Source organism: Pantherophis guttatus, chromosome 4 (genome assembly GCF_059756535.1).
Source record: "Pantherophis guttatus breed Tessera chromosome 4, ASM5975653v1, whole genome shotgun sequence".
NCBI classification, from domain to species: domain Eukaryota; kingdom Metazoa; phylum Chordata; class Lepidosauria; order Squamata; family Colubridae; genus Pantherophis; species Pantherophis guttatus.
In genome coordinates this window covers 139,002,821-139,015,117 of record NC_142066.1, presented here as the reverse complement: position 1 = coordinate 139,015,117, position 12,297 = coordinate 139,002,821, and the positions used below count along the sequence as shown (strand labels likewise).

The 12,297-nt window shown below is 35.2% G+C and overlaps 1 protein-coding gene across 3 annotated transcripts in view; it reads left to right on the top strand.

Annotated features, from left to right (window-relative positions):
* MPP7 (MAGUK p55 scaffold protein 7) overlaps positions 1-11,441 on the top strand; it is an 83,748-nt gene extending 72,307 nt beyond the window's left edge. For all 3 annotated transcript variants that reach the window (XM_034402131.3, XM_087892911.1, XM_087892910.1), the window contains 5 exons: positions 5,343-5,423; positions 6,349-6,442; positions 8,705-8,813; positions 9,282-9,425; positions 10,606-11,441. In XM_034402131.3, the coding sequence (XP_034258022.1) occupies positions 5,343-5,423; positions 6,349-6,442; positions 8,705-8,813; positions 9,282-9,425; positions 10,606-10,785 (608 nt within the window). In that variant the 3' untranslated portion in view covers positions 10,786-11,441. The remainder of the gene's footprint in view (positions 1-5,342; positions 5,424-6,348; positions 6,443-8,704; positions 8,814-9,281; positions 9,426-10,605) is intronic.
* Positions 11,442-12,297: the final 856 nt, after the last annotated feature.

Here is a 12,297-nt window from a genome sequence, read left to right as displayed (position 1 = left end):
ATTAATGATTTGCATTTGTTTTATTGTAAGCTGGCTAGAGTCATGTAAAATGAGATAGACCAAGATATAAAATAGATGGATCGATGGAGGAAGTGACAGTGTGAAGTGATAGTGTTGAAAAAGAAAATATGGGAAGGAGTATGAAGAGTCTGTGGATGCAAACCTTTGGGAAAGCAAAGAAAAAGCATGTCATTTAGTGAAGTGCAGATATTCCCTCAAAGGAAAAGGCAGACACTGGATGACCCATTCAAACATGGGCCTGTCAAGACAGATTTGCCTTTTCTCTGTAGATGGGAAGGGCAAAAAGCCATTGTGTGATTGCTCAGGGCAGGTTAGTGGTGCCCGTAGTCTGACCACCAGCCCATTGCAATCCAAACTGGAATTTCAAACTGGCTTCAGGAACATCTAGTAACTTAATCTGCAATATGTAATTGCTTCTACTGTCTTAATTTGTTACTGTTCACTAAATGGGCCAATCAGCCATGTTATGTAGGATTCCAAATCTCCGCCCACCCCGCATCTCCGCAAAAAAACTAAAATACTAAAAACTAAAACTAAAATAAAAGTGGCATAGAATAACTTTCGTGGTAGCTTTTATAACTTTCATCGATTACTCTTTCCTTAGGATGTCATGTTCATATCATTTCTGTGACTCAAGGGTAAACTGCTAGAATTTTATTATGTGCTACTAATAATGCTCTCTATTCTTGCATAAATTCTGAAGCTCATGGTACTTTATAATAAACAACACACCAAATTCTAATACTATGCTATATAAATATATGGATCTGAAGATCAGGGATGTCAAACTGGTGGCCCACAGGCCAGATGTGTCATGCATAGGCCAGCTCTGCAAAGGTAAAAATGTCACGATACATCACGTGACGCGATCGAGTTTGACACCCGTGGTCTAGATATCCGGTGAATCTTTATTGCATTTTAAAATTACCCAAATTGCTCTCTCATAAGTAAGTGGGGATTGTTAGTTGCCTGTATAGGTAGAGGTGCTATTGTGCTTGCTATTGCTATATTCTCCTTATAATTAAAACCATTAACTAAATTGTTCAAAATCAGCCATTGGAATTAACTGAGCTAAGTGTTCCAGAACATAGGTACTTGAATTTAATCAGTTACAAAGTGAAGTATAGTTTAGAAACCCTTAGTGTTTTCACACGAATAACAGCATTGTTCTTTAAGATATTTTCTTAATTTAATTCAAAATCCAACATTTTCAACTCTTCTAGTATTCGTAGCGTTACATTTTTGCTGTCCAGTGCTTCATTGATAGAATTTTTCCATTTAAAAATCGCAAACCAGAAGAACATGACCCTCTATCAGGGACTATTACAAACTGTAGTGTTGCTGTTTTTATAAAGCTTATTTCCAAGGGGACACTTAAAATCAGTTTTAAAAACAGCTTTTCCATTTTCTAATGCACAAATTCAGGCACCTACTCCTGTGAGCAAGAAATTGTGGGTTCTACACAGTAAGTAATAATATGGTTGAGTTGCTTTTACACCTATATCAACAGAACCCTGTGAAAAGGGTGATAAGTAGATATAACAAATCACATATGCTAACTCTAAGAAATAACTAGAAATTTTATTTTATTTTGGAAATAATAAATCAAGTGAAGAAAGTGTGCTTTTACAGTAACAAAAGCAGTTCACAAATTTATTGCAGACCTCAGTCATTTTGATGTTTTTTTTCCTCTTGGTATTAGAAACGGCATTAGTCTGGCCAAAATCATAAAAGTGTCTTAGGTAAAATGTGGAAAAACTGGCAATATTAATTGAAACATAGTACAAATTATCAGATTTTTAAAAGCTTTATGTGAGCTAGTAGTAGCATCCAATTATGACTTGTGAAATAAGTTTAATATTATTGTCAAGGAACAGAAGGTCAGATAATTATTTTTTTCATATAGTTGGTTGAGGCAAAACTGGATTAACATTTTTGTTGAAATCTGTTTAAAAATATTACCTAGCTGTTTTTAATTAAATTTAGTATCCTCACCGAGCATAACCTTTCTATAACAGGATTTCAACTTTATTTGGCCCTGTTTATTTAATAAGAACATTGTCATTTTTAAATTAAACCTGAGTAGCCTTACTAATTTCACTGTTGGTCTGCAGAAACTATGTGCTTGCTTTTTTGTCCACTTTCTGTTCAGAGTTACAACAGCATTGAAAAAAGTGACCTACGATCATTTTTCACATAACCACTGCAACATCCCCATGGTCACGTGACCAAAATTTGGATGCTTGGCAACTGGTTCATATTAATGACGCTACAGAGACATGTATTCCCCTTTTGTGACCTTCTGACAAGCAAAGTCAATGGGGAAGCCAGATTCCCTGAACAACCATATTACTAATTTAACAACTGCAGTGGTTCACTTAACAAATGTGTCAGGAAAGGTTGTAAAATGGAGCAAACTCACTTAACAATGATCTTGCTTAGCAGCAGACATTTTGGGCTCAATTGTGGCTGTAAATTGAGGATTATCTGTACACTACTTTGTCTTGGTTCTTGAAAATCTCACTAGTGCAGCCTTCTGTTTTGTTGGATTGCAACCCTCTCCCCCCTTATTCTTCATTACTATGGGGATAGTAATAGCAGTGGAGAAAGGCCCTCCATGTCTTCTTCTCTGTTTTTATTTCCTTTTAGAGGTGTATTTCAATCTATTGAGGTGGAGTGGGATGAAAAAAGGTACATTCTTCTTTCTGTTTTATCATTCTTCCAATACATAACTCAGCTTTTAAAGTGGTGTGTGGAATGTAGATGGTTTTGAATTTGAAATGCCCTGTTGCTGCGTATGAAACAGACTGTTTCAGAAGTATTTTTGGCTTGAAACTCTGAAACATAGGGATGTTTGAGAGTTTTAAAATAGTTGAAACAGCCTCTTTTGCACTTAAAATATTTTTTGTGTCATCCTCGGAACAATGCAAAGTTGAGACACCACAAATACGTTTATCCCATTCCATGCCAGGCTGTTTGTTTTTTGTTTGCTTGCTTGTTTAGTTGCTTTGGCTGATGACCTTGACATAGGCTTTAGTCATGTCTGGCCGGTGATTTTATTATATCAGGAAGATAACATCCTGATATATGGAGTAGTACAGGTCTAGGACCTCTTGCTGCAGCCAACTCACCGTGGCCAAGTTGCTACGGGACAACTCGCCCCAGCCAATTTGTCACAGGACAAACTCAACGTGATAAATATTATCCGCCACAAAATATTGTCCAGTTCCACAAAAATGAAAGTAATATCAAAAAAACAGTGGCAGGTAATATTTATTGCATTGAGTTATCCTGTGTGGAATTGTCCCACAGCGAATTGACCACAGTGAGTTGTCCCTTGACAAGTTGGCTGTGATGAGTTGTCCCTTTCTGGAGTAGTACTGAGACTAATGAAATAGAATTGCCTCAGCTATTATCATTAGGTCATTTCTCATGATGTTCCAAATAAAACTTCCTTCCTGTTAGTTGAGTCTGCACACACACACCCATATTCCGATTGTTTAGTTGTTTGCAGGTTTAGGATTTTTGTTTGTTTGTTTGTTTGTTTGTTTGATAGCTTGTGCACATACCATGCAAGCTACTTATTCCCAGTGAATCAATTTTAGAAATAAAATGCCAGATTCTTAAGCAAAAAGCAAGTGGCGCTGAAAGAAGGAATTCACAGAGGGATCTCTTCCATAGATACAACAGTCTTTCTGCTTATATAATAAAAAGTTGAGATCCAAGCTAAAATGTTTATTGAATTCTATTTGAAATATTTGCCCAATCCCCAAATAAAATCACTTGTTATCTTCCTGAGTGATTTCTGACAGTCAGCAAAACATTTAACACAATTATCAAATATGCACTGATTGTCCTAAAATTTTCTCAGCAAAACTGGATATGTGGAAATCAAAATGTCAGCCCCAGCCCTGCATAAAATATATGCATTTCTGGGGAGAGCTTCAGCAGCACATGTATTTCTTTTTCTTATCTAAATATATTTATATTTCATCCTTTAAATATAGCAGTAACTACTGAATGACCTGAAAAATAGATAATCAGTTTCATTTAGTTATTTGCTATCAGATAGAAAAGTAATAGTATGTGGTGCCATTTCGCAGAAACACATACAATAAAGACATAGCAATTGGACTTTGGGGGAAGAAAATTTAAAATTTCTTAAAAATTTAAGAATTTAAGATAAAATTTAAGAAGAAAATTTGTCTTTCTTCATATGTTTTATAAGCCATTCTGAAAGGATAATAGATCTCATCAGTTTTTAAAATTTTCTTACTCTCAAGGGGGATGCATTTCCTGATATTAGCAAAGTGCCCTATAACAAATCACAAGTAAAGTGAGAATTCGTTGTCATTAATTCTTGGCTGATTAGTTTAATTGTATGGGAGTTGAAGTCTATCCATCTTCAAGATGCCACGGTTGAGAAACACTGCTTTATACCACCAGAACTTTGTTCCAAATAGAGAAGGGGAAAATACAGCAGGAGCCAAAGAAAAGTTGGAGAGAGGGGAAAACCATGAAATACTATTTGTACCTTATATGTCAGTGTGCTTGAGGGCACCTTGAATAACTTATGGGGATCCATAGCTCTTCAGATAGCTGTAGCTAAAATGTATCATCATCATTAGACTTTTATAATACATTTTAACTTGTCAGTATTCCTCAATAATGTGTTTCATGTGTTGATCTTGCCTAAAGGGACCGCCCTGAGTCCCTTCGGGGAGAAGGGCGGTATATAAATTCAATCAATCAATCAATCAATCAATCAATCAATCAATCAATAAATAATTCTTGCATAATTTGGAGTTTTGTTTGAAAGTGTATTTCTTTCTGAACATTTTCATCTAAGCCCAACAAGTAGATGAACAAAATGCATTCCTGGATAGCGCACAACTTTTATTGAGGAAAACCAAAGATTTCTGAAACAGCTTCAGATATAATCATACATTGCTATTTTAAGTCAAAGTATGGTACATATTAAATATACTGAGAAAAAAGGAAGGATATAACATCATGAATTTTGAGATTAGTACCAGCTTAATCTTCATATTCCATCAGCATTCTTTTTTAACATTAGCCAATTGATCATTCAACGTTGTGTATCTTTGGCAGAATAAATGACAGGCTATCGATTTCAGAGATAGTGAAAAGCCAAAATTTGGGAAACCCATAGACTTTGGAAATCCTATCCGCTCCAAGACACTGGAGTTCTTCCAATAGAAAACCTTTGAGTAACATTTTGGATTTCTAAACAGAGCTACTGTACTATGTTATAATATTAATAATCAGAACAATTAACTGGAATACATTTAAACTTTCAGGTCCTGTTGGTGTAGGACTCAATGAACTAAAACGGAAATTGTTAATCAGTGACACTCACCATTATGGTGTAACAGTTCCACGTAAGTGAAGAAGTCTGCTCTATAAATTACTGATGTATGATTCAGCTTCCTTTTAATTAGCATAAATATAATCTGCTTGGAGTTGAATAGGGGAAGGATATCTGAATTAAGTTTTTTTTAAAGAGTCTTTCACTTTATGAGGAACGTAAATAAATTGGCTCTCTTTCTCTAGTATTTATAGGGATGCAGTGGCTCAGTAGCTAAGATGCTGAGCTTGTCGATCGAAAGGTCGGCAGTTCAGCGGTTCGAATCCCTAGTGCCGGGTAACAGACTGAGCTCCCATTACTTGTCCCAGCTTCTGCCAACCTAGCAGGTCGAAAGCATCGAAGTAAAAAATGCAAACAGAAAAATAGGGACCACCTTTGGTGGGAAGGTAACAGTGTTCTATGTGCCTTTGGCATTTAGTCATGCCGGCCATATGACCACAGAGACGTCTTCGGACGCTGGCTCTTTGACTTTAAAATGGAGATGAGCACCGCCCCCTAGAGTTGGGAACGAGGGGAACCTTTACCTTTACCTTCTCTAATATTGCATGGTGAAAACAGCAAAGAGCTTTTTTAAACATGGTGCTTGTCTTGTGTCTTCTTGTTTTGTCAGTCTTCTACCAACTATGGTAATCACTAGAAAGGGAATTTGACATCAGAGTTAGAGTAGACTGAGTAATCTAACATAATAGGCTTATTGCTTTGATATAGAAGGTGCATGACAGCAAGGAGAAGATATGTACCAACCAAAACCCGTTCCAGATTAATATTTGAGAAGAGAGGCTAGATTTCTTGTATTTAAATTTTCACACAAATTTCTGAGAGTTGAATTCCATCTACTTGAATTTCAACAGTTTGTTGGTAATTAAAACCAGTAGAATAGAACTGTTTGTTTTCATTTATTTTCAAAGTGGTTTTTAATGTTCTTTCAATAAAACCAGACACAACAAGACCTCGAAGAAGCCAAGAAAGTGATGGTGTTGAATACACTTTTATTTCCAAGCACTTGTTCGAGACAGATATACAGAATAACAAGTATGTGGGAAGCACGAAATCCATGTCTTATTTTTTGTGTGTGTGCCATTTTGCATTGCTAATGTGAGAATGTTCCTTCATCTCAGTGTTCTGCCAGATGCCAGAGTTAACTTGATGAGAATTCTTGGATGCCAAAAGCATAGTTTAATTTCAATTTCTAGCACAAGCCATATGTATTGCACCTCAGTGGGCAACTTGAACACTGAGCAAAATACACATTACATGCCATCATTTGAAATTAAGTTTTGTCCCAAGACAAACACAAGATGAATCTATCAGAAGTTCCTGTATTTAAAGGGTATTTTGAAAATAGAAAAGAATTAATCATACTTGTTTTGTGTCCAACATACAGTGGGGCAAAAAAGTATTTAGTCAGCCACCAATTGTGCAAGTTCTTCCACTTAAAAAGATAAGAGAGGCTTGTAATTTACATCATAGGTAGACCTCAACTATGAGAGACAAAATGAGAAAACAAATCCAGACAATCACATTGTCTGATTTGGACAGAATTTATTTGCAAATTATGGTGGAAAATAAGTATTTGGTCAATATCAAAAGATCATCTCAATACTTTGTTATATATCCTTTGTTGGCAATGACAGAGGTCAAACGTTTTCTGTAAGTCTTCACAAGGTTGGCACACACTGTTGCTGGTATGTTGGCCCATTCCTCCATGCAGATCTTCTCTAGAGCAGTGATGTTTTGGGGCTGTTGCTGGGCAACACGGACTTTCAACTCCCTCCAAAGGTTTTCTATGGGGTTGAGATCTGGAGACTGGCTAGGCCACTCCAGGACCTTGAAATGCTTCTTACGAAGCCACTCCTTCGTTGCCCGGGTGGTGTGTTTGGGATCATTGTCATGCTGAAAGATCCAGCCATGTTTCATCTTCAATTCCCTTGCTGATGGAAGGAGGTTTGCACTCAAAATCTCACGATACATGGCCCCATTCATTCTTTCCTGTACACGGATCAGTCGTCCTGGTCCCTTTGCAGAGAAACAGCCCCAAAGCATGATGTTGCCACCCCCACGCTTCACAGTAGGTATGGTGTTCTTTGGATGCAACTCAGCATTCTCTGTCCTCCAAACACGATGAGTTGTGTTTCTACCAAACAGTTCTACTTTGGTTTCATCTGACCATATGACATTCTCCCAATCCTCTTCTGGATCATCCAAATGCTCTCTAGCAAACTTCAGACAGGCCCGGACATGTACTGGCTTAAGCAGGGGGACACGTCTGGCACTGCAGGATCTGAGTCCCTGGCGGTGTAGTGTGTTACTGATGGTAGCCTTTGTTACCTTGGTCCCAGCTCTGCAGTCATTCATTAGGTCCCCCCGTGTGGTTCTGGGATTTTTGCTCACCGTTCTTGTGATCATTTTGACCCCACTGGGTGAGATCTTGCGTGGAGCCCCAGATCGAGGGAGATTATCAGTGGTCTTGTATGTCTTCCATTTTCTAATTATTGCTCCCACAGTTGATTTCTTCACACCAAGATGCTTGCCTATTGCAGATTCAGTCTTCCCAGCCTGGTGCAGGTCTACAATTTTGTTTCTGGTGTCCTTCGACAGCTCTTTGGTCTTCACCATAGTGGAGTTTGGAGTGTGACTGTTTGAGGTTGTGGACAGGTGTCTTTTATACTGATAACAAGTTCAAGCAGGTGCCATTAATACAGGTAATGATTGGAGGACATAGGAGCCTCTTAAAGAAGAAATTACAGGTCTGTGAGAGCCAGAAATCTTGTTTGTTTGTAGGTGACCAAATACTTATTTTCCACCATAATTTGCAAATAAATTCTTTCCAAATCAGACCTTTCCAAATCCCAACTCAACCCAACCCAATGTGATTGTCTGGATTTGTTTTCTCATTTTGTCTCTCATAGTTGAGGTCTACCTATGATGTCAATTACAGGCCTCTCTCATCTTTTTAAGTGGGAGAACTTGCACAATTGGTGGCTAACTAAATACTTTTTTGCCCCACTGTATATATACTGTAAAGATTTACACTAATTGTTCTAGCATTGTTTAAGGTTTGGAAGCTGGAGAAATCAAGTTTTGAAATAATTTGAATTTGAAATAAGATATTTGTAATAATTATGATTTTTCATCCAATTTTTAAACATCTGGATTTCTTTTAAAAATGTTGGTTGGCCCTTGATTCCTTAGGTCATCTTTGTCAATAGATAAAGTTATCAGATTACCTTTTTAAAAAAGACATGTGAAAATAAGATTTGTAACAGAAATATAAGATACTATTTTTTATTTCAGATTTATTGAATATGGGGAATATAAAAATAATTACTATGGTACCAGCATTGACTCAGTTAGAGCTGTTTTGGCAAAAAATAAAGTTTGTTTGTTAGATGTACAGCCTCATGTAAGTAAACAATAAGTATTTAATTTTCCTACTATTAAGCTGATATGTTCTGCACTCTCTATTAACAATTCAAGGGGGAAATCACTAGTGAAAGAGAATTATTAACTTCCTAGCAACTGTACTAGAACTGTTAGCAAAATGAAAGTGTGGAACTGAATATTCAAATACACTCTGTTTAGCCTAAAATCTTGTTCAGAATTTACAGCATTCCTTATTCACATTTCAATGTTAAAGGTACTACAATACAGGACCAAAAATGACTAGCATTTCAGCAAATTCTGCAAAGAATCATTTGAATGAAACATTGTATGTTATGCTGAACAATTAAAATGCTATATAATTCATATTTAATAACAGTATTTGTTATCAGAGAGGAATACCACATAGAAAGTAGAGAGGACTTGTCTTGTTTCAGAGTAAATAAATTTTAAAATAAACATGTTCACCTTAATATTTTCATCCCTCCAGACAGTGAAGCATCTAAGGACTTTGGAATTCAAACCATTTGTGATATTTATAAAACCTCCATCAATTGAGCGTTTAAGAGAGACACGAAAAAATGCCAAAATAATTTCAAGCAAGGATGAAAAAGGTGCTGCCAAGCCTTTTCAAGTGAGTAAATTTTGCTTTCCTAGAAATATGAAAATAAATCTTAATTTTTGTACCTTTAAGATTTGGTTATTTAAAAATACAGAACTTGGGCAGTTTTAGTCCATTTCAGCCATGATTGCAAATTTACTTGTCAAACTGGGTTTTTTTTGCAAATTAAGTATGTTTTTTAAGATTTCTGTCTTAATTTTGAATGATTATATTCAGTTTTTCCAAAAACACTGACATAAACATATTGAATAAGCTGTAAAAAGAGACCTAGGAATCTAAAAAGAAGGATTCTTTGGATTCTTTTCAAAATTCCAAAAATAAATATAGTCTCTTCCTTACAGCAGACCTAATTTTAGGTCATATGCATCTGAAGGCATCATTCATACAAACAGTTTATATACATTTTTCTAGTTCTGTTTCTGCTATAATTATCGAAGTCTGATATGTATGACAATGGGGTTATTTGGACGTTGGGCAGAATAAAATTCAAAATAATTTGAGATAACATTTTGTGATAATTACAATAATTGCAATTGTTTATTAATTATAATTTTAATGAGCTATTAAATAATGTTAAATTCCCATCTTAAAATCAAATAGCAGTACTGAAAGATACAGTGAGAAGAGCCATTGATTCACCATCTCTGGCTACTGAAATCTAAATACTGGACTATTGACAGCAGGAGCAGTAGATTGTACATTGCCTTATACAGGTATTCCTCGACTTACAACAGTTCCTTTAGTGAATGTTCAAAGTTACAATGGCACTGAAAAAAGTGACATGACCGTTTTTCACACTTAACAACCATTGCAGCATCCTCATAGTCACGTGGTCAAAATTCAATCACTTGGCATCTGATCCATATTTATGACAGTTGCAGAGTCCTTTTTGTGACCTTCTGACAAGCAAAGTTAATGGGGAAGCCTGATTCACCTAAAAACTGTGTAATTAATTTAACAATTGCAATGATTCACTTAACAACTATGACAAGAAAGGTCATAAAATGGGGCAAAACTCACTTAACAAATGTCTCACTTAGCAACAGAAATTTTGGGCTCAGTTGCGGTCATAAGTCGAGAACTACCTGTGTAGATATTTCTATCCTAGATATAAATTATAATTTCCTGTAAATCTAATAGTACTGTAACTTGACTTGCTTTTATATTTGACTAATTGCTTCTCTTTATTTAGGAAGAAGATTTTCAAGAAATGATTAAATCTGCCCAGATCATGGAAAGTCAATACACCCATCTTTTTGACAAAGTTGTAGTGAATGATGATCTTACCACAGCATACAATGAATTGAAAACAATTTTTGACAAACTGGAGAGAGAAACATTTTGGGTCCCAGTCAGTTGGGTGCATTCCTAATACTGCACAAACGTCTTCGTAGTAGTTAGCTGTGTCTAAGTGGACATATTGTTGCTGGGTCTTTTTCTAATTTTGACATGTTAGATGAACATTGCAGGAGACGGTTGATCTTATTTTTAATGGGTTGATAATACAGTTTTCTAGGCAGAAGAACAAAGTGAACCCTTATTTTTATTTAATTGTTTTTTATTATTATTTTCTTGTTTTTTAAAAAGCATCCTCAACTACTATAATACCATCTTTCATAAATAATTTGCACTATCCATGACATTTCCTTTAAGCTAAGATTTAATAGAAGATCTTAACATTCAAGATCTCTGTTAGTACTATATCTGATTTTGGTTAGCACTTGAGAATATATTATAACTGGAGCATTTATTTTTTAAGAATATAAGTGTCTATTTAGTACTGATCTATAATGTAAAATGCAAATTGCTCGTTTATATTCATCTTGACATTGGGTAAATTTAAGTTACTTTGGTGGAAAAATTAACTATTGAAATTTCTTTTCAATAAGAAATATGTCATATTTTACATCTTAAGTATTTGTATATTGTCTTGTTGGATTTAAGACAATGGGATTTTCATTTAAATCAAACTTGAAATCGTTTGAATAATTCTTACATAAGAATAAAATAATGTGGTGGAGGATCGTAGCCTTTGTAATTGAGTCGGTTGTATACATATATTTATATAAATACTTTATTAATTTAAATATGTATCTTTCTAAAACTGCCTTTGAGAAGAACCAACCAACTGTGTTTCAGAGTGAAAAACCTGTAAATCATTCCCATTTTACATGTCATGGGTAATTAATACTTAAAGCTGTATTTTCTCAAATGAAGAAAGAAACTTTAAAATTTTCTGTTGACACCAAATGAATTACTGGATGAGCAGAAATATATGTTATGTGTTAGTGAATCTGTCTTACCAAAAGCATGTGATGATTATGCATCATAGCCTTAGCATGCAAAGAGGAAGCTCAGTTATTTTATGCTAACATATAGTGTTAGCGTCTTATATAAAGGCAAAAGAATTTAGGAATGTATAGATATATATACATATTTATGACAAAAGATCTAAATAGATTTTTAAAATATTTCTTGATGCAATTTATTAAACAAATCCATTGGTCTTTGTGGTTTGAACACTGGCTTGACAGTTCAACATTCCATGTAAATATTTTAGTTTAGGTAGAGAAAACTCACCAAGCCTTTGCCAAAGTAATATAAATAGGCAGTTGCATTTATGTTTTCAAATTATATTACACACAGGAAGTGCCAACAATTACCATGTAGTCTTGGAAATATACAGTAGTTGACACATCTGTAACTTGGCACTGAACATATTCAATGTACTCTTCAGTGTCTCAGGCTTTCTCGTATTTGGTGAATTAAATATGGTTGTTTTCAGTACCATTTAATTTGCATGAAAATACTGATCAGGATTAAAGGTAGTCCTTGATTTAACACCAAAATTTGGACCAGAATTTTGGTCCCTTAGCAATGCAGT